The following is a 27,070-nucleotide window of genomic DNA, read 5'->3' as shown; positions in this document are numbered from 1 at the left end:
CTGGACATGGAACAAAAGACTGCTTCCAAATTGGGAAAGGAGTACATCAAGGCTGTATATTGTCACCCTGCTTATTTAACTTATATGTAGAGTATATCATGAGAAATGCTGGGCTGGATGAAGCACAGGCTGGAATCAAGATTGCCGGGAGAAACATCAATAACTTCAGATATGCAGATGACACCACCCTTATGCCAGAAAGCAGAGAAGAACTAAAGGGCCTCTTGATGTAAGTGAAAGAGGAGAGTGAAAAAGTTGGCTTAAAACTCAACATTCAGAAAACTAAGATCATGGCATCTGGTCCCATCACTTCATGGCAAATAGATGGGGAAACAGTGGGAACAGTGACAGACTTTATTTTGGGGGCGCTCCAAAATCACTGCAGATGGTGACTGAAGCCATGAAATTAAAACACTCTTACTCCTTGGAAGAAAAGTTATGACCAACCCAGACAGCATATTAAAAAGCAGGGACATTACTTTGCCAACAAAGATCCGTGTAGTCAAGACTATGGTTTTTCCAGTAGTCATGTATGGATGTGAAAGTTAGACTATAAAGAAAGCTAAGTGCCAAAGAATTGATGTTTTTGACCTGTGGTGTTGGAGAAGGCTCTTGAGAGTCCCTTGGATTGCAAGGAGATCCAACCAGTCCATCCTGAAGGAAATCAGTCCTGAATTCATTGGAAGGACTGATGCTGAAGCTGAAACTCAAATACTTTGTCCACCTGATGCGAAGAACTAACTCATTTGAAAAGACCCTATGCTCGGATAGATTGACGGCAGGAGGAGGAGGAGACAACAGAGAATGGGATGGTTGGCTGGCATCACACACTCAATGGACATGAGTTTGAGTACACTCTGGGAGTTGGTGATAGACAGGGAGGCCCTGTAGTCCATGGGGTCGCAAAGAGTCAGACATGACTGAGCAACTGAACTGAACTGAGTCTTGATCTTGCTTCCCCCACCTCCGTCTTTCTGTTCTCCACACCCCTTGCCTACCCCTTTCTGTTTCTTTCCTTTGATGTCTCTGTTCTCAGTGTCTCCACTTTCTCTCCTCCTATTCTCTAATCTCCTCTCCTCTGGCTTTTGACCCAGCTGACTAGTGAGTGACATACTGCAAAATCTAATGGGTAGTCATCTTTCTTGACTTAGCAGGATTTACCACAGTGATCATTCCCTCTTCTTGGAAATACTTTGGTTTCTCCTTGGTCTGTGGGACTCCATCCTCTCTGGGCTTTCCAACCTTGAGCTCTTCTCAGCTTCCTTTGCTGATTTCTGTTTACTTTCCTGACCCTCAAACATTAGATGCCTGAGGACACAGTCCTCAGACTCTTTTCCTGTTTAACCTCTAGTGATCTCTTCTAATCTCACAAATTGAAGCTCCAAGAAAGAATGTGAATGGCTCAGTGGAATCTCAGGAATCAGTAATTCTGGAGAGACCCTGTAACATACTTGTTGTCCTAATAGTTTGATGGAACAACTATTCCCCAGAAAACCCCAGCATAAAAATTTTGTTTTGTAACTGGATGGGTTACAGAATTATATCATTAAAGGGCAAAAGGGTTGTATTTAACTCATTTATCTATCCACTCAACAAACATTTAGGTATCTTCCAAGTGCCTGGCATTGAGCTATTAATATTATAGATGAATTCTAATGTGTTTATGCCTAGAGATTAATTTTTTTTTTCTGACAGACAGGAAGTAACACATTTAAACCTTTAAGATAGTAGCCTTGGATGCTAGTTCAGAATTAAAATTAATTAAATTTTAATTGCATCTCTGGAAATGACTATGCATCTTTGCAGTCAGATCTTCATACCCAGATCTACATGTGTATGTTGCAGTCATGTTAGTAATGACCTGTTCTATAATGTTACCATCGTATGGTGAAACAGCAGTAGAACCCATTTCTCACTTGCTCTGCTACTATCCTTGCACCCAGGGGAGCCCCAGTGGGGAGATGCAGGTGACAATGCCTAGAGCTGCATCTTCCCCACTTCACTAGAAGCAAGTTCTGGCTCACATCCGTGGGGGCACCAATAGCTTCCAAATTCTCACTCTGGGTGAGACTTCTCAAGACTTCTCAAGAAAATCCTTCAAGGCAAATTCTTACCCATCGATCCTCTGTCCTCTCACACCTATTAAATTGAAGCAGACTGCTCTGCCTCCTCCAGCGTGGTGGTATTCAGCCTGCTTCCTGACACATGCTTTTTTCTTTCTGAGTTTCCAGATTTTCCTAAATGCTATTGTGTGGCAATTTACAAATAAATTTCTATTTCCTTGACATTGTGCTTTCAGATGCATATCCATTTAGCTAATCCTGTTAGAAATCACATCTTTCTGGTACTTCATTGCAGATTCCGTGCTTGTGGTGAAGGCAAGGCAGCCCAAGCCTTTCTTCGCTGCCGGAAATACATTTGAGATGACTTGTAAAGTGTCTTCCAAAAATATTAAGTCGCCACGCTACTCTGTTCTCATCACGGCTGAGAAACCCGTTGGGGACCTCTCCAGTCCCAATGAAACCAAGTACATCATCTCCCTGGACCAGGATTCCGTGGTGAAGCTGGAGAACTGGACAGATGCATCGCGGGTAGATGGTGTTGTGTTGGAGAAAGTGCAGGAAGATGAATTTCGCTATCGAATGTACCAGACTCAGGTCTCAGATGCAGGCCTCTACCGCTGTGTGGTGACAGCCTGGTCTCCTGTCAGGGGCAGCCTGTGGCGAGAAGCAGCAACCAGTCTCTCCAATCCTATTGAGATAGACTTCCAGACCTCAGGTGAGCAGGGAAACTTGGTACGTCATAGATTGACTGGAAGAGACCATGGGGTTTTGATCCATTGGCCTCATTTTTTTTAAACAGCTTAATTGAGATGTAATTCACATGCCATGCAATTTATCCATCTAAATATATAGTATGATTTAAATACACTATGTATGTGCTCAGTTGTGTCTGACTGTTGGTGAACCCATGGACTATAGGCCACCAGGTTCCTCTGTCCATGGGATTTCCCAGGCAAGAATGCTAGAGTAGGTTGCCATTTCCTTCCCCAAGGCATCCTCCCAACCCAGGGATTGAACCCTAGTCTCCTACATGTGCTGCAGGATTCTTTACCACTGATCCAACAGAGAATGTACTATACTATAGAATATTTAGTATTTAAATACTATACTATAGTATTGGGTTGGCCAAAAGTCCATTCAAGTTTTTCCATAAGATGTTACAGAAAAACCCAAACAAGCTTTTTTGGCCAACCCAATGTTTATACTACACTATAAATATAAATGTATAGTATATTCACAGAGCTGTGCAACCATCACCACTATCAATTATAGAACATTTTCATTACAATCAATAGAAACCTGCACCCTTAGCTGACACCCTTTAGTCTTCCCCCTCGCCCCCTCAACACCCCCAACTCTGCTCCCCAACCTCCTGTCCCCTGGAAACCACTTACTTCCTTTCTGTCTCTGTAAACTCGCCTATTCTGGACATTCCACATAAATGGAATGTAATATATAGCCTTGTGTCTGGCTTTTTTCATGTAGCATGTTTTCAGGAGTCATCCACATTGCAATATGTATCAGTACTTTGTTCTTTTTTTTTTTAATTACTTTTTTTTTCTTTTTTGTTCTATGTCTATATTTTTTTGGTTGTGCCTTGCAGCTTGTTGGATCCTAGTTCCCTAACCAGAAATTGAACCTGTGCCTTCAGCAGTGAAAGCACAGAATCCTAACCATTGGATCTCTAGGGAATTTTATATATATATATATATATATATATATATAGTTAGAGTTTCAGCCTTTTATTTAGTACCCAGAGAATGACAGTAATTTAACATGCTATCTTGGTAAATGTTGCTCACAGAGTTTTAACAAGAATAAAAATAAATGTAATAATTTCTGTGTCATCTTTGGCATGTTGTAAATTCAAAATGTTAGCTGCTTTTTCTTTTTAGCAGCACTGAGAGGAAAAAGCACTGTAAAAATGCAGTTCTGGATTTGGTCTTACATGAAAAATGTAGTACAATGAAAACTTTAATGTCAAAAGGAGCAGTGCTTTAAAGAAGAAAGGGAGAGTTAGTTGCTCAGTTGTGTCCAACTCTGTGACCCCATGGACAGTAGCAGACCAGGCTCCTCTGTCCAGCAAATTCTCCAGGCAATAATACTGGAGTGGGTAGCCATTCCCTTCTCCAGGAGATCTTCCCAACTCAGGGATTGAACCCAGGTCTCCTGCATTGCTGGTAGATTCTTTACCATCTGAGCCACCATTGAAGCCTGCTTTAACTAAACCATTTATAAAATAAATGAGATATAAACTCATAGTCATAAAAAGAAAATATCATTGTCTGAATATTGGGGAACTTTCATTTCATTTGCAGCTTTAAAGTTTTAAGTACCTGTGAATCAAATTTACATACAACTTTTCCTTAATGTCATTTTTGTCTTGAGAAATGCAAAATAATGCCAGTAAATACCACATTTTCTATGTCAGAAAATAAGTTTAGGAATTTCAAAGTGCTTGGGAAGAGCTTTTTTTTTTTTGGTGGCTATAGCAAACTGTGCTCTCTCCACATAAACCTGTGTAACTCACAACTACAAATACTACTGATTGATTTTAAAAAATCAAACTCAGGAAAACCACATATTCCCTCCTTTTTTTACTTGAGCATTTAATGCAAGAGAAATTCTCATTAGAACTTCATTTTTATGACTGAATAATATTCTATTATGTGAGTACACCACATTTTGTTTATCTATTGATCAGCTAATGGACATTTGAGTGTTTCCAGTTCTTGATTATTATGAGTAATGCGGCTGTGAACATCTGGGTGCAGATTTTTGTGTGAACCTACTACCTTTACTTTGACCCGCATTTATTCCCCCCATATTTATTTGTTTACTTTCGGTTGTGCCGTGTCTTTGTTGCTGTGTACGGGCTTTCTCTAGTTGCGGAGAGTGGGGGCTGTTCTCTAGTTAGTTGCACTGTGCGGGCTTCTCATTGTGGTGGCTTCTCTTGTTGCAGAGCTCAGGGTGTAGTCGCGCAGGCTTCAGTAATTGCAGCTCCCCGGCTTTAGAGCACAGGTTCAGTCGTTGTGGCACACAGGCTTAGTTGCCCTGCGGCACGTGAAATCTTCCCAGACCAGGGATTGAACCCATATCCCCTGCATTGCCAGGCAGATTCTTAACCACTGGCCTACCAGGGAAAGCCAACCCCCTCATTTTTAAAACAGATCGGTTGACACACAGCTATATCAACTCCTTCCGGGAACATGGCAGAGTATAAAGAAAGAGGGAACTGGGCCTCCAGAGGCATTAAATGACTTGCCAAGAGTGAAAGATTCAAAGCTAAGACCCACGTTTTATCCAGCCCATGGTTTTCACTCTTTGAGGTCCCTAGGACTGAAGGTGGTAGGTGCTGTTCTTGGTCTTAGCACAGCAGTATTTCCATACATGGGTGAGCAGCCCAACCTTGGGCCTCACCTTTTTGCCTTTGGACTAGGAAAAGATTTCCAATTAGTCGAGTCTCCAGAGCTGTGGTGGTATGTGTGACTGTGTCTGTTGATCTGCTTTGTTAAAAGTATTTATTAGCAGTGTTCATCTGTGAGAGGGTTAATTAAAACAGGAGCATTTTGGTGTCTGTTCTGAAGGATTTATCTTTGGTAAGTCAAATGTTTTTATGCCTTAAGTTGGGAAGATCTACTTTTTTTTTTTTAATAGCGTGTATACATATTCTCAAATGGGAATGTTTCTTATTCATCTGTGTAGTTCATTAAGCTCCTCTGACAAATCCATGTGTGTTTCAGCAGGTAGATGATTTAAAAATTTTTGATTCCCAATCTTATTTAGAATATCAAAGTGAAGGATCATCACTGTTGAGTTTAATGCTGAGTGTTTTCACTAAATCTGCCCTGGATTCCAGTTAGAAATTTCTAAATGTATAAAATCATACTCACCTATAAAGATTCAAGTGTTAATTGAATCAGTGCAATGAATGCAAGGTATTTGTTGAATTGCGTTTATATTAAAGGTAAACTAAATCTTAGTAAAGTTTGTTTTATATTAGTATTTGTATTGTAACTTTTTTTTTTAATTGTAACTTTTTATAGTGTATAATGAAATAATCTGGCATCTAATAATCTCTTTTTGTTTTTAAAATTTTTTAATTGGAGGATAATTGCATTACAGTGTTGTGTTGGTTTCTGTTCTGGCATCTAATAATTTCTCAACCTTTAATAAAGAGTGGATATTGATTTTAGACCCTTGGAATTGGAAAGAACAGAGAAAATACAAGTGTCTCTTATTTATTTTCTTATAATAGCTTTATTGAAATAAGCCTTAATATACCATAAAATTCACCCATTCAAAATATCAATTTAATGGTTTTTAGTATATTCACAGATACATATTGTACAACCATTGCTAGTATCTAATTCTAGAACTTTTTAATCATTCCAAAAAAGCAAACTCTGTACCTGTTAATAATCACTCCTAACTCTACCTCTAGCCTCTGGCAACCACTATTCTACTTCCTCTATAGATTTGCCTTTTTAAACATTTCATATGATTTGAAACATATGTGGGCTTTTGTGACTCTCTTCTTCTGCTTTAGCATTATGTTTTCAGGGTCTATCATATTATATCATGTATCAATAATTAATTCCTTTTTATCGCTGAATAATATTCCAGTGTAAGACTATACCACATTTTGTTTAGCTGTTCATCAGTTGATGGACCTTTAGATTGTTTCCATCTTTTGGCCATTATGAATAATAATATGCTGACATAAATGTTAGTGTACAAGTTTTTGTGTAGACGTTTTCATTTCTCACCTAGGAGTGATGCTCCGTCATCAGGTAACTCTTTATTTTTTTTTTTTTTCTTTTTTTTTTTATCAGGTAACTCTTTAATTCTTTGAGGAATTGCCAAATATTTTCCCAAAGCAGCTGCACCATTTTGCATTCCTACCAGCAATGTTAAGGGTTCCAATTTGTCCTCATTCTCACTGGTTAGTTATTGTTATTCTCCATCTTTTTTTTTTTTTTAATTATAGCCAACCCAGTATATGTGAGGGCTTCCCTTGTGGTTCAGTGGTGAAGAACCTGACTGCCAATGCAGGAGACATAAGACATGAGGATTGGATCCCTGGGTTGGGGAAGATCCCCTGGAGAAGAAATGGCAACCCACTCCAGTATTCTTGCCTGGGATATCCCATGGACAGAGGGCCCTGGCAGGCTACAGTCCATGGGATCATAAAAAGAGTCAGACACAACTTAGTGACCAAACAGCAACAACAAGTGTATGTGAAGTAGTATTTCATTGTGGTTTTAATTTGTATTTCCTTAATGACTGTTGATGTTGAGCATCTTTTCAGATATTAATAGTTATTAATAGTCAATAATATTGACTATTATACACATAATAGTCATATGTGTATCTTCTCTGGAGAGATGTCTAATCATACCGTTTACCTCTTTTTTAATTGTTTTTTTTTTTAATTGTTGACTAGTGGAGCTTTTCATATTTTGAATACAAAAGTCCTTTAACAAAATACGTGATTTGAAAATATCTATTCTGTATGTAATCTTCTCACTTTCTTAATTGTGTCCTTTGAAGCACCAGGTTTTTAATTTTGATGAAGGCCAATTTATCTATAGTTTATTTTTGTTGCTTGTGGGTTTGGTGTCATATCTAAGAAACCATTGCCTAATCCATGGCTGTGAGGATTTACACCTATGGTTTCCTCTGAGAGTTTTACAGGTTAGCTCAAACATTCAGGGCTATGATCCATTTTGAGTTAATTTTTGTTTGCGGTATGAAGTTGGGATTCAGCTTTATTCTTTTGTGTATGACCACTTAGTTGTCCTGGCACCATTTGTTGAGAAGTCTATATTCTTTCCTCCATTGAATTTGGTACACTTGTCAAAAGTCATTTAACCATTAAAAAAAAGGATTTATTTCTGAACTTTCAGTTCTGTTCTGTTGATCCTTTTATCTTTTCCTGTACCAGAATCACATTGTTTCATTACTATAGCTTTCTAGTAAGTTTTGAAATAAGTGTGACTCTTCTGGCTTTGTTCTTTTTCAAAATTGTTTTGGCTTTATGGGTCGCTTGCATTTCCACATGAATTTTAGGATCAGCTCATTAATATTTTCAGAAAAGATAACTGGGACTTTGATAGGGATTGTGCCAAATTTGTAAATCAGTTTGGAGAGTATTACTATTTAACAATATAGTTTTCTAATCCATAAACATGAGATGCCTTTCCATTTATTTGGGTCTTTTAAAATTTTTCAATGGTGTTTGTAGTTTCCAGCATACAAATGTTGAACTTTTTTCATTAAATTTGTCCTAGGTATTTTATTTTTGATGCAACTGTAAATTAATTGCTTATCTAATTTCCTTTTCAGGTTATTCATTGTGAATGTATAGAAACTGAACTGACTTTTATACATTGATCTTGTATCCTGCAACCTTGCTGAATTTGTTTATTAGTCCTAATAGTTTGTTGTTGTTTTTGTTGATGGCTTAGGCTTTTTAAATATAGGACCATGTCATCTGCAAATAGAGATAGTTTTACTTCTTATATTCAGTTTTCCTTCAGTTCAGTTCAGTTCAGTCGCTCAGCTGTGTCCGACTCTTTGCAACCCCATGAATCGCAGCACGCCAGGCCTCCCTGTCCATCACCAACTCCCAGAGTTTACCCAAACTCATGCCCATCGAGTTGGTGATGCCATCCAGCCATCTCATCCTCTGTCGCCCCGCTTCTCCTCCTTCCCCCAGTCCCTCCCAGCATCAGGGTCTTTTCCTTAATGCCTTCTAATTACTTTTCTTGCTTAATTGTCCTGGCTAGAATCTCTAGTAGAGCGTTGAACAGTAGTGGCACAAGAGGACATCCTTGTGTATTTCCTGATCTTGAGGGAATTTTTCCTGTTAAGTATCTTTTACCCTTAAGTATCTTGCTAGCTATGGGTATTTCATAGACAGCAAATATTGAGTTGAGGAAGTTTTCTTTCATCCCTAATCTGTTGAGTGTTTTATCACGAATAAGTGTTGGGTGTTATCAAATGCTTTTTTCTCTGACTATTGAGATTCAGATGATTATGTGGGTTTTGTTCTTTGTGTTATCTGTTTTTATTGTCTATAGGATTTTATTCCATTTTGTTTTACATTTGCTATTTGATGTTTCTTTAAAACTATTATGAGAAAGAAGGGAGACATAAAATCTTTTATATGTATTTCTAGGTGAGGAATGGGTATTGAATCTATTACTCAGTTCTTTAAATCTCATCGTAACAGATAAAATCACTGTAGCTTACAGGTTGAATAGACTGCTTAAGTTTTTTGCTTTATTAAATTCATGGAGTTGTCATGGGTTCACAGTTTAATTAAGAGGAGCTTCATCAAATCCAACACCCAGCACATTGCAATAGCCCTGAATAGCTCCACTAGAATATTGACTTGATACTGAAGAGCTTTCACTTCCTAAAAGTCATCAGCACACAGTAAAATACATGTAACAAAGAGGTCTTTCCTGGTGTCTACCTTTTTGTCCTCTGTTTTCAGGACACTTACCTCTTGGTATAAGGACCATGTTCCCCAAGGGGCCTTACTGAGTTGTGACATCTTCTAAGTACCTGGGGTTTAAATGTGGTTATATGGTTTAAATGTGATGATGTTACATATTTAATATTTGATGTCAAAAGAATAATAATAACATTTTTCTTCTTAATAGAGAAGTTTGAAAATATAATAAAATACAAGGAGGAATCACCCAATCACCCTTCATCTTACCAGAGACTATTAATTTTTTTTAGTGGTATTTTTTATCTTAGAATTTTTCCCTTGCATGTTTTCTTCGTGACTTTGAAATCAGGCTGTATATGCAATTTTATGACCTGCTTTCCCCCACTTTAACATTATAAGATAAGCATTTTCCATGTTATAAAAAATTATAGGTAAATACCAACTTTAATGCTTACACCTGCTAGAATTTGGCTAACCATTTCTCTACTGAAGACATGCAGATGGTCTGCAGTTTTGGCTTTCACAGAAATACTGTCCTTTATAGCCTTTTCTTAGGGGCTAGACTTGGACCATGGTTTGTGTCAATGTTTGTATTTAAAAGTTAAGTGGTCTGTGTACTCTACAGATAGAAATCTGGGGACATGTAGTGGCCCTAGTTGTTCACTTAGATTATCTATGCCATAATCTGTCATCTGTGAAGCTAACCAGACACATTCCCTCACAAAAGCAGCATTACCCAGAAATTGACCATAATAAAAATATTTCTAACCCTGGGATAATGACCCGTATTAACAGTGAGTTGTTGATTTCGTCCGAAGGAAATCCACTGCTGTGAATAGGTCACAATGCAGGCCTTTTCCCTGGTCCTCGTCTGTGTGGTGAGAATGGCACAGATCCTCTCTTGTTCCCACGGGCCATGAGGAGAAATGAGAACTGTAACTTGTGATCCAGAAGGCATTTTGGGGTTCTTTGGGAAATGGAAAGAAAGGGCAATTTGTCCAAATTAGGTAAAGAAAATATGTCCACATTTCTTTGCTGTTTCTAATTAAGTAAAGAGGAACCGAAATCCATTATGAGGCTCTCCTTGTGTTTTATTATCTTGTGTTCTCTGAGAAGGTGCCTGGAGTGCTTTAAGCAAGCCCCATAGTATAGTTCTATTTTTAACCATGAAATTTCTTGTCAGAGGAAAAAAGTTTAGTCCCCATTGCTCACCATGGTTGCTACTAACCTGTCCTCACAGATGACCATAAATGGCATGAAGTCTCCCCAGTCATCACCACTGAGCCAACTCAGAGCAACTGGCTTAATCCTTTCCCACCTCACTGCTATAAACAGAGCAAATCCAGGGTGGTAAGGACCTGAGCAAACCATGGCCAAGAGCCGAGTTAATTGAGGGACATGATGCCCAGAAGTGAGTCAGGTTTCCTTGTCCTTTTCCCTTTCATCCCATTCCCTGTGTCCTGGAACTGCCATTCTATTGTGTTCTCCATCCCCTAGGCCCAATCTGAGTGCTCAGCAGAGCCAACCAGAGCTGTCTGACGCCTCAAGGTTTCCATGTTCTACAACCATCCTTCACCTTTCTCCCAGCAAAACACACATTACTCATGAACTTGGTGTTAGAAAAGCCCTCTGTTGAATTCATCTTACTACTTATGTTGAAATAAAAGTATAGCCTTTTCAATTCTTTGCCTCATTGGTTCCCCTGACCTTTTACTCTCTTTCTTACAGTCATTTCTTTTGGATGTTAAAAAGTACCTTTTCCTTCCTGATAATCTGATTTTAAAGGTAGTTACATCTGTATTCTTAGCTTCAAATGAGTTTCAGAATCAGTGTCCAGGGCCATCTATCTTTACTTAAAAGAAAACGCAAGGGAAATCCCATAGCATTGGTATTCTGGAATTGTCTTCAGGCTTGCCTATTCCTAGATGTTAAAATTGGGATATGGTAACTGTTAAACTCTTAGGATCAGTTGGCTTAAAGCGGCTTAATAATTTCACCTAAAAAGTAAGCTGTCAAAGGGTTAAAACCAAAGAATGCAGTACCTAGCCCTTCTCTACCTCAGGAGGGGATTGGAGCTACAGGTTTCTTCCATACAAGGCATACCTTTTTTCAATATAAAAAGTCATTTATTTGTGCCTAGTAATGAAACAGCACAATGATAATTATCCCTACAGCCAAATGCACCTAGCTGATTCTATGGTAAATATTATTAACTTGTAGCCCAAAATTATTTTTACTTTACCCTTCATATTTTCTTGCCCATACATATGCTCATTACCTTACAGCTTACAAACTTGAAACAGCCCTGCCTTGCAGTGAATCAGAGATAATATGAGAAGTCAGCATGGTTTGTGTAGAACCATCTTCTGGCCTTTGGGAGAAGGAAAGGGGTCATTTATAAAAGTAAACTGGGTATTGAGGGAGGATTTCAGTCAAGCAGGCAGGACAGGTCCTGTCTGGGTGGTATTTAAAAGGAGTATCAAGCTGCCTCCATTTCCCCCAGCAGATTGTAATCGCCTTCAGCCATACCTTGTAGCAACATCATCATTGTTGGCTTGCCCGTCTCCCTACTGGATGTCAGCCTCATAACAGCCTGAGCCACTCTGGCCTGGAAGTGAACTGTGTGGAGCTAGAAACATCCCGGACTGTACCAGGATGGGAGGTGGGGTGGTCTCGAAATGAGACTGTGGTTGGAATCTTAAGGTGAAGCTCAGATGAAAGTACTTATTCATGTCTCTCTGAAGAGAAGAAAAGCATCCTTAAAAAGCGATTATTTTGGGATTTCTCGTCCAGTTCCAAGGAAAGGGAGCCCACATTTAGATGCACATTTGTGCACCAAGAATGGGATTTAAACAAAAGTGTGAAAGAGGATCATGACGTGATGTTACTTTCTTCCAGGTCCTATATTCAATGCCTCGGTGCATTCGGACACGCCGTCGGTCGTCCGGGGAGATCTCATCAAACTGTTTTGTATCATCACTGTCGAAGGAGCAGCCTTGGATCCAGGTACCTCTCTCCATCCTTTCCCCTTCCTCATACTGCTTTTTTAAGTGTTTCTCATATCATCCCCACTGTGTTACAAATGTGAAGGTCAGGGATTGGATTGGCTATTTATTCCCAAAGTGCCTAGCTCGGTCCTTTGTATTCAGTAGATGTTTACTGAGGACTTGTTAAAATGGATGCCACTATCTGTTAGATGGTTTGAAAACACAGCCAGACATTTGAATGCAAGTTCTCGTGGTGATCCAGTGGTCACTTCAGGGGCTAATTCCAGCTGGTTTGCAACCCACTGGCAGAGTCCAGCTCCCTTCTGTTTTGTCTTTCGTTTATTCCTTCAGATAGTTATTGAACTCCTATAAACAGATGCTGTTCTAGATACTGGGAATAGAGAGGCATGATCAAAATATTCTACGTCTACTTTCATGGAGTTTGCAGCCTAGTTTATTAAACAGACAAGAAAGAAATTGCCATATATGTAGTATCGGATAGTGATTAACACTGGAGAAATACAAAGCAGAGTAAATGAGTGGCAAGTAACCAGGGTATGCTATTGCAGTTTAAACTTTTAGGAAGTCTTTGTAAATCTTTTCTTTGCAGAAAATATTAGCACTGCCAACAGGATGCCCAAGAGTTGTGGGCCAGCAACCTTATACCTTTTCTGTTTGGCCCCCTTAGTATGAATTGCTTAGATCCTCAGGGTTTGAAAGAATATTAAATGTATGCAGGTGTGTCTCTGCCTTCTAAAGAGCCTGTGGAGACCCTGACTCCCTGCCTAGGGGCTGCCCATGCTCTGACCTCTGGTGTCTTGTACTGCCTTCTCCATCATAGGCAGAGCCATGACCTCACACAGCTTTGCACCTTGAAAAGGCCAGATTGTGCAGAGATCACTGAGTTCTTGGTGGAGACCACTGAACATGTGGCCCTAGAGTGGAAATGAAGCAGGTCTTCATTCTGTGTTATGGGCAAGCTGTCCGTAAACAGGGTGGGCTATAGTTGATCTTGTGTGGCCAACAGGAGCAGAGGCTCCTGAGGTCTGACTCCCGCATAGCCCGCGGCTGAAGGTTCAGGTGCGGCTAGCTTAGGGTCAGCAAACCTCTTCTGTAAGGGACCCAGGTAGGGAGTATTTTCAGTTTTTTTGGCTCTGTGGGCCAGATGATCTCTGAGGCAGTTACTCTACTCTGCTGTTATAGAGGGAAAGCAGCCAAAGAGAACAAACAAATGGGCCTGGGTGTGTTCCAGTGAAACTATTTACAAAAACAGGTGGTGGGCTGGCTTGACCTGCAGGCTGCAGATTACTGAACCCTGCACACATTGACTGATACCAAAATTGACTCTTGTCAGGAACCTAAATATGATCGAGCTTTAGAGGTTAAAAAAAAAAAAAAGGAGAAGGGTTTATGGAAAGCATAAGAAAAGGAAAAGAAAGAAAAAAAAAACCCATCAAAGATCAGTCAACTCTGTCCTCTGTGGTCAGGAAGGAGCCACCATTCCTATGGAGGCTGCCAGGAAAGGGGGAGCAGGGAGGTACTTTGCAAAAGTTGAAATGATTTAATACTATTTTTGCCTCTAAAATTTATTTATTAAAAATGTTTTTTAAACTTTTTATTTTGTTTTGGTGTATAACCAGTTAACAAACAGTGTTGTGATAGTGTCAGGTGAGCAGTGAAGGGACTCAGCCATACATATACATGTATCCATTCTCTCCCAAAGTCGTCTTCTATCCAGCCTGCCACATAACATTGAACAGAGTTGCCTATACTATATAGTAGGTCCACTGCAATGTTCTTGCCTGGAGAATTACATGAACGAAGAAGGCTAGTGGGCTACAGTCCTTGGGGTTGCAAAGAGTTGGGCATGATTGCGCACAAGGCACCTAGGTTCTCATTGGTTATCCATTTAAAATATAACAGTGTGTATATGTCCTCCCTAACTATCCCTCCCCCACAGTCCTTCCGTTTATAAAAAATTTTTAAGCTCATTTATAAATATACAAAAATGTAACATTTAAATGTCTTTCTCATAAATGAATGGGTCACCAATTGTGCCCTTAACATAAATCTTTCCCTCCAATGTAATCACAAAAGCTATAGGTAGCTGTTATCTTACACATCACAATTTTCCAGAACTTTGCACTCATAAACTGCATGGTAGAAGATTCTGAATAATTAAACACAAGTTGTGGTTTCGTTTTTCCTCACGTTTCCTGTGGGCTGTGAAGGAATTCTCTTCTGGAGAGGACATGTGGCCCAACTGGGCCGAGTGCCAACACAGGGGGAGGGATGGGGAGGATCGCAGCTCTTTAGAGGCGGGGTCTTAAGTCAGATTCCCTAGAAGCAAAACCTGAGACAAGCGTACGAGTGATTAATTGAAGATGTGCCCTCAGGAGGAAACTACGAGGGACTGAGGCAATCAAGGTAGAACTAGGAAAGAAGCCAGGCAGAGATCTGAATTCAGAACAAGTGTAAGTCCCTATGCGGCTCTCCAGAGTATGGATTATACCATAGAGTGTGACCTTTTGAGCTAAGGCTTTTATACCTACCCTCCCCAGTTGTTGGTCATCATCCACAGTGAATGGCTGGGGAGGGGCAGCGTGTCTTCACCTCCAGGGGTGGCGCTCCTGGAGGTGGCTTCTGTCAGCTGAGGACAGTCCTCTGGAGAAGGGTTCAGGTGTGAGAGCTTAGCAGCCGACACCTAGAGCAGGTGGGAGCCCAGCGCTCCAGCCGGTCAGGGCAGGGTGCCAGGAACATCTGCTGCAGGCAGGAGTGCCCTTCCTGTCGGGGCATCTCCTGGTGCAGAGTGTGTATGTTGAACTGTGGAGATAAGGATGTTCATGGCGGCCACCTTTTACTGTGCACTTACTACATCCCAGGTGCTGTTTTAAGCATTTTACACAGCTGACTGACCGTGGGTGCTGTTGTAATTCCCTTTTAGAGAGGAGGAAACTGAGTGACTCTGAACTTAAGTGACTCACCCAGGTCACACGGCTGACGAGAGCTAGGACTCGAGCCTGAGTAGCCTGACTCTGCAGCCTGGCCACCTACTGTAAGGCGTGGCTGGATGGGGGTTAGAGTCCGGGCGCAAGTAACATGGACACAGCTGTGACTCTCTGCCTGCAGGTGACGGCAGCCCTGAGCTGGTTTTCACTGAGGACCTGGGAGTGATCTGCTCTGCCCAGGCACTGGCCAGGAAGTGAGGACATTGACCACATGCCCTCTGCCCTCAGGGAGCTGGTCATTTGGCAAGAGATGGCCTGCACGCTGGGAACACTTGCTCAAGTGCCTCGGTGGGTTGATGGGAAGGAAAAAAATGACATTTTGGTGCCTCAGAGTAGAGAGCTGACATCACATGTAGAGTTGAGATTTGTCTATGGCCATTAACATGGTAGGCTACCCACTCCAGTATTCTTGCCTGGAGAATCCCATGGACAGAGGAGCCTGGCAGGCTACAATCCACAGGATCGCGGAGTCGGACATGACTAAAGCAACCTAGCACTTAACATTTTTATTGTGAGTTGAAAAGGAATTATCATTTGAACAGTTTTGCAGAAATTCTCACTTTGGGGGAATTCCTTGGTGGTCCAGTGGTGAGGACTCTGTGCTTAACCCACTGCAGGGTTCTATCCCTGGTCAGGGAACTAATATCCCACAAGCTGAGAGATGTGGGCCCCCCCCAAAAAAAGAAAAAAATTCTTGCCTTTAATTTTGCTTACATTCTTTTTCTCTGTGTAAGCATCTGAATATGATTTATTTGCCTTATAATGTGCTTTTTGAGGTTATTAGTGTATTTTTACTAAATGGATGTTACTTTTTGTTTAATAAAAATTGTGTCATTTAACATTTGTATAGAAAGTCCTGTCAAGTGAATTTAAGATAAAGCAGTGTTTGTGGCCTGCTTTCTTGCCTGCTGGGCAACTCTCAGACCTGACACAGCTGGTATCACTTGGTAACTGTCAGAAGAAGAGGTCAGAGGCTTAGGATGTGCAGCCTTATTTCCACGTTCGATGAGAATTACCACTTGTGCCAAAGTCGTCTTACTCTTGTGCCCACATTAATTTATTTGAGGCTGTTAGAACCTTAATTTTGCAGAGTACTTTACGATTCCACAGCATTACTCACTGGGACTGTTAAACCGTGTTCAATTTTCTCAGCTTGACATTTTTTTCCTCTTGTTTTGAACTTAAGCACTTCAGGGGGGAAAAAAATCACAGTGAACGATAAAATCTAAACTGTTTACAACTCTCCATTTTGTACGATTCACTTTATTATTTTTTTTTCCGTTTTTCCTTCCAGTTTTATTAAGATAAAATTGACATACATCCCTGTACAGGTTTAAGGTACACAGCATAATGATTTCACTTATATACATCATGAAATGGTTATCACAATAAGTTTAGTGGACATCTATCATCTCACATAGATACAAAAAAGTGGGGGTTTTTTCCCTGTAATGAAAACTCTTAGAATTTATTCTCTTAACGTTCATATACATCATGGAGCAGTGTTAACTATAGTCATCATGTGTATACTACATCACTAGTATTTATTTATCTTATAACTGAAAGCTTATATCTTTTTTTTTTTTTGAGCCAATTCAACATAAATAAGATTTATACAATTTTCACGCAACAGTAGAATACAAATTCTACTCAAGTTCCCATAGACTATAAACTAGGAGACACTGGAACATATCCAGGGACATAAAACAAGGTGCAAAAATTTCATGATCTAAAGATATTGAAATCATCCAGAGTCTTTGATTCGCTTTATGTCCGTGTTGTTGCTTACAGCTAGTGTCCTTCCAGTCTTGGGTTCTTCTGCCTGAAATGCTGAAGGACCCTGCTTTCTTTGGGGGAGAGAGCGGTCTATGTCACCACACACCAGCTTTCCATCGCGTGTTCTGTAGAGGAGACATTTTGGGACTCTGCTCCTTCAGCTGGGTGGTGGCCACAGCCTGGTTAAAAGGCTGGATTCTGCAGTTGGGTGGTGGCCACGGCCTGGTTGAAAGGCTCGATTCTGCAGTTGGGTGATGGCCCAGCCTGGTTAAAAGGGTGGATTCTGCAGTTGGGTGGTGGCCACGGCCTGGTTAAAAGGCTGGATTCTGCAGTTGGGTGGTGGCCGCAGCCTGGTTAAAAGGGTGGATTCTGCAGTTGGGTGGTGGCCACGGCCTGGTTGAAAGGCTGGATTCTGCAGTTGGGTGGTGGCCACGGCCTGGTTAAAAGGCTGGATTCTGCAGTTGAACTCCTGGGTTAGGCCACATGCTCTGTAACCTCCCAGCTGTGTGATCTCAAACAAGGTTAATGGGTCCCTCCAGAGATTAGAAAATGTGCCTGTGCCTTCATGTTCGGTTGTTGAGAGGATTCGGGGACACCTAAGGTCCCCAGAGCCGTGCTGGCCCCCAGTCAGGCTACATGTCTGCTAAGTCGCTTCAGTCGTGTCCGACTCTTTGCGACACTGTGGAGTATAGCCCGCCAGGCTCCTCTGTCCATGGGATTGTCCAGGCAAGAATACTGGAGTGGGTTTCCGTGCCCTTCTCCAGGGGAATCTTCCCAACCCAGGGATCAAACCGGAGCCTCGTATGTCTCCTGCATTAGGCAGGTGGGTTCTTTACCACTCACGCCACCTGAGGTGTGTCATCCCTACTTGGAACTTCTGCCTGTGCCACTGATCCCAGGGATTTGGCTTGGTCATTCATAGACGACATGGCCTTTGACGTGTCCTGGTTTGCGGTGCACTCTTTCGGCCTGGACAAGGCTCCCGTCCTCCTGTCATCACTGGATCGGAAGGGAATTGTGAACACGGCCCAGAGGGACTGGAAGAGCAGCCTCAGCCTGGAGCGCGTGAGCGTGCTGGAATTCTTGCTGCAAGTGCATGGCTCCGAGGACCAGGACTTTGGCAACTACTACTGCTCCGTGACTCCGTGGGTGAAGTCACCCACAGGTTCCTGGCAGAAGGAGGCAGAGATCCAGTCCAAGCCCATCTTTATAACTGTGAAGATGGATGGTAAGAATGACACACAGATAACCTTCTCAGTGTTTGGGGAATGTCTTCTCTGTGTGTTTTGCCACCACTGATGGGATCCAGCTTCTCACCCTTTGAGGAATGTGCCTGCTTTCTCTCTAGCCTGGCTTGGGCCTGCACCCAGAAAGAGCACACTCAGCCCTTGCTGTTTTCCCAGCTTAGGTACTGGGTGTGCTGGAGGCACCATTGGGAAATGATTTTTTAAACTTACTGGACAGATTTTCGATGCATTCTGTAAATTCTAGACATAGTCACTTTGTTGTATCCTAGGGTTGGCACAGATTCTGCCAGGCAGGGGCAGAGAACAGCATTGAGAGAGTGGGCCAAGGTCTCTAGGAGGGGCTGTGAGCGAGTTCCTGCCCCTTTTACCCTTCTACTGGTCCTGTGCCGTGCGAGTCGCTCAGTCGTGTCCGACTCTGCCACCCCATGTACTGCCGCACATCAGGCTTCTCTGTCCATGGGCTTTTTCAGGCAAGAATACTGGAGTGGGTTGCCATCTCCTCCTCCGGGGGATCTTCCTGACCCAGGGATCGAAGCCGGGTCTCCTTGTCTCCTGTGTTGCAAGTGGATTCTTTACCCACTGAGCCATCCGGGAAGCCTCTTACTGGTCCTCCTTTTGGTGAAAGGGGGCTCCTCCCATTCACTAGCGCAGGGAGGGTTCTTCACAGAACCCTGAGACTGGAGGGACGCTCCCGGCCTGGCTGGCTCACACTGACCGCCAGTCAGCCTAACTAAGCGGTCGGGGGGTCCCCTCCCCACCCTTCTGCTCTCTGAGCCTCCTGGAGTGGGGGCACATTTTCCTTGGTTAACGGAAAACTTGTCTTCTCTGCAGAAATTGTCAGAGTAAGAGTGAATTGAAAAAACTCATGGACAGAATTCAAGTCCAGGTGCCTGGAAGGATTAAGTAAGAGCCTTCGAGTGTGTTTCCCTGACGATGTGTCAATTTGGCAGGGACTGGAATTGGAGCCCCAGCTCTTCCACAGACGACTTAGTCTTTCTAATCCTTTGTGTCCTCTCTTGCTAAATGAGATAATAATGTCTCGTGGGGCTGTTGTGCTAAATGTCAGGCAAACAACCACGGTGCCAGCCTCTACCCAAGGTTTGCTGGTAATTTGGGGGACGGGGACTTTGTGGGTACAGGATCTGAACTGTATGCATTCCTGCAACTTAGTCAGTGATACCGTACTTTCCTCTTAGAAATGTCTTGCTTGAAGTCATTCCGTATGAAAATCCAGATTTACTGAAAAAGCAGGGAGTGATTATTCACTTTGCTAGATAATTTACTATAGTGTTACTTAAAATAGCTCCCCTAGTACACTTCAGTTATCTGATGCATAGAATTGATTTATGTACATTTTTTTTTAAGTATGCATCTGCTGCTGAATGTGTGGTGCCCTTATACTGACTTTTAAAAATCAATCTCCTGCCAAAACCCTAAAAAGCAAGTTGACATTCAAAGATATCGAAGGAAATCTTTTTTTTCTGGGTTCCCCCCACCACCACCCCACCTGCTGTGGAATTGGGTGGGGATATATTTGCTCATTTTTGGACGCCTATGGCTGAGCTGCCCTTGTCTCAAACCCTGTGCTAGGTGCAAGACCCGTGAGGTCAGACTCCTGGGGGAGACCCCGGGCAGTGGAGGGGGGAAGCGATGGTCTTCCCTGAGCTTTCCCACCCCACAATTCGCATCACTCATTCTGTCCCTCTGATCTCTCCCTCCCAGTGCTGAACGCCTTCAAGTACCCGCTGCTGATTGGTGTCGGCCTGTCCACAGTCATTGGGCTCCTGTCCTGCCTCATCGGGTACTGCAGCTCCCACTGGTGCTGTAAGAAGGAAGTCCAGGAGACCCGGCGAGAGCGCCGCCGGCTCATGTCCATGGAGATGGACTAGTTGGTGCCAGAAAGGCCGAGACCGAGGGACGGTCGAGGAGCGGTTTGGGCGAGATGAGGACAGCAATCTTTTAACTCGAAGTGTGTTACACTAAAAACCAGTCCTCTCTAATCTCAGGTGGGACTCGGCGCTCTCTCTTTTCTGCATGTCAAGTCCTGAGCGCAGACATGTTTACCAGCACACGGCTCTTCTTCCCACGGCACTTTCTGATGGAACAATCGAGTGTGTGTTTTCCTGACGGCGACTTTTTAATGGTTAACCTCTAATTTTTTTCTCCTACTGGCTTATAGATCTCTGACTTGTGTGTGTTTCTACCTTTTGTTTTGAGGGGTTGCAGTGAGAAAGGGGTGAAGGCGTTCAGAGTTCTTTGTCTCGGGTGAGATCCGTACGGCTTCCGAGTCGGAGGCACGTGCTAAGAGAGCTGCTAAAGGCGACCCTCTACCCCGGCCGAGGGACAACACAGACCAGTGCTGAAGGCTAATGTGTGGCTTTTACTACCCTCCCACCCCCTATTTTCCAGGGGGTTTAGGCTACATTTAAAATCTAAACCTGCAGTCCGTAACTTCCTATCAAGCCCAAACGCATTTTGTTTTTTGGTTTTCTGCTTCTCTGCCCCCTTTCCACTTCTCTCGTATTTGCTTTATGTGCGAGTGCTGAAATGGCCCTGGAATCGAGAATTTGGCTCTCCACCAAGCACCTTATCTTGCCACCTTAGCCTTAAGAATGAGTATGAAGAAAAATGCACAGCCCCCTCTGTCCAGGGCAGTGAGAAGGCCTGCAAGGAAGAAGAGGTCGGGGACAAGGAAAGGAACAGACAGTCACTCCCATAGTCCCGAGGCTACCATGCCTCAAGGGGCCCCAGAGATTGCAGAAGGGAGATATCCTGGAAGTTCGATTTCTGCAGTTCATGCCAGAGGGTCAGTAGTGCAGGGGTGTGTCAGGTGGAAGAAGCCACCTGTCTTCCCTGTCCCACCCTTTGTGAGAGGCTAAAGCCTTGTGGGTCTGCAGGGGGAACCACAGACACCCCATGTCCTTCACGGGCCACTTGGGCTCTTTAATGTGAAGTCAAATTGCTGCTTGCAAGACTGACTTCACAGAATCAGAAATTACCCAGAAGAACCATGCATTTTCTGTGACCTTGTCAGTCCTTCAAGTCTTTTAAAAAATCCCCTGCAGGGGGTTAGTGAGAAAGGGTATATTTTGTGGTGTGTTTGCTTTCCTATTAGGAACACAGAGGAAACCCAGCAATTTATTGCCATGTGAACAGCCTACAAAGTAGATCTGAGAGTGGTCCGCTTTGCCCGATCACTCGTACCAGGAGTAGGACAGCGGTCCCGAAAAGATCTGTGACTTGCCCCTACACAGCGCTGGCCTTTCAGAAGCATCCCAGTGGGGTTTTCCTGAGGCTCCATCATGACTCAATCCCCACATTGCATTCTGCGTGCTTTTACCCTGGTTCTGAAGGACCTAATACTGCTTTGTCTTCCAAAAGGGAAAAAAGATTCATTTGTTTTGAGCAATAAAGTAATACAAAATGATGGCCATTCACGTGCGGCTCTCTGTCACAATGGGCCGGACGAGCTGGACTGATCCCAGCTCACCATCTTCCCTTCTACTTCCGTTACTCTGTTGCCCACGATTCGTTCTGCACGTATCACCAAGTCACCCCCAGATGGCAGATTGCCACCAAATTTTTCCTTTTGGTTTTGCCCACCAAGGGCCCCGCTCACATGATTGGAACTAGATTCTGTACTAACGGTAGCAGCACAGAGGAATTCCGGGCCTAGCATCTGTGGCGGGAAGATGTACCGCAGGTCTGCTCTACCAGAGCACAAAAGACCAGGGGAAGGGGAAGAGGCTGTGATAGCACTAGACTGGGGTATTTGCTACATGCCGTTTCCTAACTGTGCCGTCTCAGAGGAGGTGAGTCACAGGTGATTGTGCAAACAGGAAATAGACACAGGTGCTGCGTTCAGAGCAGCCAGTGCCCTTTGAGCCCTCACAGTGATCAGCCTCCTAAAAGGAGGTTCAGGATCGTTGCAGTACAGGCCCTTGGAAGGAGGAAAGGACACTTGGCTTTGGATGTGACCTGGTGGCCCCAGGTGTATGTGAAAACATGGACGGGTTGCAGCAGACAGCCTATGGCAGTAGCGGTGACACGTGCTCACACACTCTACCTTTTCCTTTCAAACTGCTGTTGCAGTTCAAGGCTGGGGCTTTTATGGCATTGACTGTGCCCCTAGCCCCACCGTCCATCCACTGGGCTGGTACAAAGTAGGGAGAAGTCACAGGGCATTGTACCAAGGACCTCCTTCCTTCCAAGGACATAAACATGGCTGGAACATGTGTCCTGGTCAGAGTGTGAGATGTACTCTTGTTATACCAAATAGGGCCCCCTGCTCCGTGCTTTTCTGGAAAAGATTCCCGCAGAAGCACTGGAATGAAGGCAAGGACCCAGCCACGACTGACACGGATGACAGTGCACTGCTTGACACAAAGAAACTTGATAGAAAGTTTGACTTTTTTTTTTTTTCCTTCTAATCATAAAAATATCCCCAGAAGGAGCCTAAGCTATATTCAGATAAAAGCCTGAAAAGTACTTTCCATTGTTTACTTTATAATGTTTACATATACTTTTCACTTTTTAAAAAAAAGAAAATGCCAGCTCTGACTTTTTAACAACTTTTCAGATTTTTCATGGGACAGTGGAACTCTGACTCACCAACTGGATTTAAAATCTTAATTTAGAAATGTATTTATTTGTGTGTTTTCTCCCCTCCTATCTATGTGGCTTTCCCTAAGATCCTGGTCAAGGTGGCTTCTCCTGCCCAGACCCTTGTCTTTTTTCCCCTGGTGGCTCTTTGCTTTGCAGACTGCCTGCAGCCATGATTTTGTCACTGACATCTGTGAGCCAAAGACTGAGCCTCTTTAGCAGGAATAATAAGCAATACTACACAACTTGCTACTTTCAGAAAACCTTTTTTTTTTTTTAACCTTCACCGATGACAACAGAGGAAGAAGGGAACTGGGATTTGGGTAAGTTCTCCTCCGCTGTTTGACCAAATTCTCAGTGATAAATATTGTGTGCAGATCACTAGGAGAAAAAAGTTGACTTTCTTTCTTTTTTAGCGTGGCACATACAGATCTGCCGAATTTTACGTAGACAAAAGAAAGGGTCTTGTGTATTTTTGTCCATATCCAATGTTATATGAACTAATTGTATTGTTTTATACTGTGACCACAAAATATTATGCAATGCACCGTTTGTTTTTTATTTCATTAAAGGAAGTTTAATTTAAACTGAAGTTGTGTGAGGAACTTTTATCTCCTCCGCGTAAGGGACTGTGGCTGAATTCCCTTGCCACTTGAGAACCTTCTCATGTCTTGGAATCCCGTGAAAGTGTTGTAGATGTTCACCAAAGATAAAAGAAGAAATGGATTTAACAGGACCACTAGTGAGATTTCCACCAAGTGGAAAAGTGAGGGCTGGGGCCCCTGCTGAGGATGATCTCTCGGTCTCTGCATGCATTCTCACGACCTTATAGGACCCTTGTCAGGAAAGAGAGAAGTTAGAGGCTGTTCCTCTCTGCGGATGAGGAAACACACCCAAGTTCTGTGACCATGTCATGCCTGGAACAGAACAGCTTTTCTGACTCATGACCCAGTCTGGAGCCAAACAGGTCCAGAAGGTGTTAGCCCCTGTATTATGTAAAAACAATCCTTTCCCCATGCTGCTGGCTTCAGAGTCCAGGACAGGAGAGAGTGCTGGGGCTCCCACCTCCCTGCTGGCCCCAGGAGCAGCCGCTCAGCCTCAGCCAGCCTTCCCTCTTTGTGTCTTGGGCAGGGACCACCTCACTTGTGAGGTCTTCAGAGGCTGGATCTGTGTCCTGGTTAACTAACCTCGCCTGGGGCTTGGCCTCGGTCCAGGCGTATGGAAGGGACTTGTTTTTAGTTGCCAAGTCGTGTCCAACTGTTTTTTAACTCTGTGGACTATAGCCCGCCAAGCTCCTCTGTCCATGGGATTTCCCAGGCAAGAATACTGGAGTGGGTTGCCATTTCCTTCTCCAGGAGATCTTCCCAGACCAGAGATCTTCCCAGACCCACATCTCCTGCATTGGCAGGCAAATTCTTTACCACTGAGCCACCAGGGAAACCCCATAGAAGGGACTAGAGACTTATGAATGCACAGCGAATGCTGTCCTGTGGGAAGTGGCCCAACACTGCATGCATTTCCATGAAAAGGGAGGATTCTGCTCACATCGAAACACTGACACAGTCAGAGCTGGTCTGCAGCAGTCCCACACCTCTTGCTGAGCCTGTACCTGCCTCAGTTTATATTAAAAGCAAAATAAAAACTTGCTCACACACCTCCTGTGGCCAAGGCATTGTGCTCAGCACAAAAAACCTCCCACTTATGTCCTTTCCTAGAGGGCTTGGCAGCCGCTATTGGCTCATCCAGAAACCTCTTTCCACCTGTTCCAACTCCTGATTCTCTGTCAAGTCTCAGGGAGCCTTCATCTACCCCTCTAGGCTAGAAGACAGATGCTCTGGTTGTCTGAAAGTGGCCCGAGGGCAGGGACCTCTTCCCACTGTGACAATAGCTAACTAACACTGGGATGCTTTGATGTGCTGTGCACCTGGGCGAGGGCACAAGGGCTTCCCTGGTGGTTCAAGCAGTAAAGAATCTGCCTGCCAATCAATGCAGGAGATGCAGGAGACGGGTTCAGTCCCTGGGCTGGGAAGATCCCCTGGAAGAGGAGATGGCGCCCCACTCCAGTGCTCTTGTGGCAAGGAGTCAGACTTGACTGAGCATGCATACGCATGCAGTCGCACCTGGGCAAGAACCTCAGGTCACCCGAGGTGACCACTGCAGATTTCTTATGTGCTCTTCATGTAACTGGATCATCCAGCTAACAGCCACCCCGTGTCCTCTTACCCACAGACCAGTGTGTGTAGCACACCGTTTCAAAGTACAGGTTTTATTATTTCGGTGAAGCAGGGCCAACCATTGAGAAGATAGCTTGTTTCACTCACAGATCCCAAGAGGAGGGGTCGCGCCACACCCCGGGGGCCACACGGGGAAGCACCAGCGTCCCTCAGGCAGCAGAGGGAGCAAGAGAAGAGCATGGACTGCAGCCCTTGTTTTGGTTTTCACAGGGAGGAACGGGCAAGTCAGGCTAAGCTGGCTTCGGATTGACTAGTTTGGAGAATTTCAGCGGGTTCTGGGGCGTAGCAAGTGTCCCTAGTTATCAGCTGTGATGAGAAAACAGCTATTTTGAGTTGCTGCCTAGGATTTTACAGGATGATAGTGCTGCTCACAGCCAAAGCCTGAGCGTATAGATAAGAACCTGAGCTTACAGTTCCTGCCCCAAGTCCCCGCTTTGCTTTTTCCCGGGATCCTTTTTAAATAACCCTTTTGAGTTGAGCCTGCAGCCTCCACCACAGCCAGCTTATAAGTAATAGGCGCTTGTTACCCTGCTCTCTTATCTCCTGCTCACTGGACACCTGGGATGTCACAGGACTGCCCTTCCCCTGGCTCGCTGGTCCCCCAGCCCTGGTTTCTGGGGTCTGTAAGTAATAAATCTTATGACATAACTTTCTTTGAGTGAGTGTATTGCAACTGCGCCTTCAATCAAAATGACCCTGGGTTTCACTTCCTCAGGGTGGGGGTTCAGATGCTGAGGGAGCAACTTGCTGACCCGATGTGGGTGGTTTGTGCCTCCTTGTTCAATAGGACATGGTCTGCATATCCCTAATTTAATACTCCAGTTATTCCCCTTTTCCCCCCAACACATCTGGTTCCTGGCCTTGGGGTGATCTGAGCAGGGAACAGTGGTCCTGAGTGTAAGGGCCCAGTGGAGGAGGGGTTTGCACACGGAAGGGTGTGAAAGTGAGAAAATGAAAGTTGATCAGTCATGTCTGACTCTTTGCAACCCCATGGACTGTACAGTCCATGGAATTCTCCAGGCCAGAATACTGGAGTGAGTAGCTGTTCTTTCTCCAGGGGATCTTCCCAACCCAGGAATTGAACCGGGGTCTCCTGCACTTCAGGCAGATTCTTTACCAGCTGAGGGAAGGCATGCCCACCGGCAAATCTGAATGACTTCCTTTCTCTAGGAACTGGTCAGTCCTGGGAGGAGCAGTGTCTCCAGGGTCAGCAAGGCTCTGGATGTCAAAGCATCAAAAACCAGAAATAAAATGACAGGATTAACACACTCACTGCTTGGGGCTTGTACACCTGGTTGGCTCAGCTCCCCTAAGGGTGGGGAGTAATGCTCACCTGAGTCCTCTCTGTTCTGTTTATTTGCCAGTATATTTTTGCCACCAGTACTGGTTACTTTGATTATATAATTTCATTGAATAATATATAAATCAACAAAACATGAGTGCCAAAGAAAGATATGTTGATGAAAAGAAGATGAATTCTCTGAAAAGACTAGACAGAGGCAAATTGCTTTTTTTTTAAATGCTGTCAGTTTAAGTCCAGGCAAAACAACTATAAACGATTTATGTTTTTATAAATCATAAAGGCATAGGAAGATCTGTACTCCATTGACTTTACAAATGTTGTTTTCTTGTTGTTGTTAATTCTTACTCCTTTTTAAAGAAATCAAACCTGAAAGTTGTAGAAGAGG

At 43.5% G+C, this 27,070-nt stretch overlaps 1 protein-coding gene across 1 annotated transcript in view; it reads left to right on the top strand.

Moving 5' to 3' along the window:
• The window catches only part of PTGFRN (prostaglandin F2 receptor inhibitor), an 83,450-nt gene extending 59,710 nt beyond the window's left edge, over nucleotides 1-23,740 (top strand). The window contains exons 6-9 of the mRNA XM_070467242.1: nucleotides 2,359-2,778; nucleotides 12,427-12,534; nucleotides 18,222-18,527; nucleotides 20,269-23,740. Coding sequence (XP_070323343.1) covers nucleotides 2,359-2,778; nucleotides 12,427-12,534; nucleotides 18,222-18,527; nucleotides 20,269-20,435 — 1,001 coding nt within the window. The 3' untranslated portion in view covers nucleotides 20,436-23,740. The remainder of the gene's footprint in view (nucleotides 1-2,358; nucleotides 2,779-12,426; nucleotides 12,535-18,221; nucleotides 18,528-20,268) is intronic.
• Nucleotides 23,741-27,070: the final 3,330 nt, after the last annotated feature.

The sequence above is a fragment of the Odocoileus virginianus genome, chromosome 5 (assembly GCF_023699985.2).
Source record: "Odocoileus virginianus isolate 20LAN1187 ecotype Illinois chromosome 5, Ovbor_1.2, whole genome shotgun sequence".
Taxonomy (NCBI): Eukaryota; Metazoa; Chordata; class Mammalia; order Artiodactyla; family Cervidae; genus Odocoileus; species Odocoileus virginianus.
This window is presented reverse-complemented; position numbering and strand designations above follow the sequence as displayed.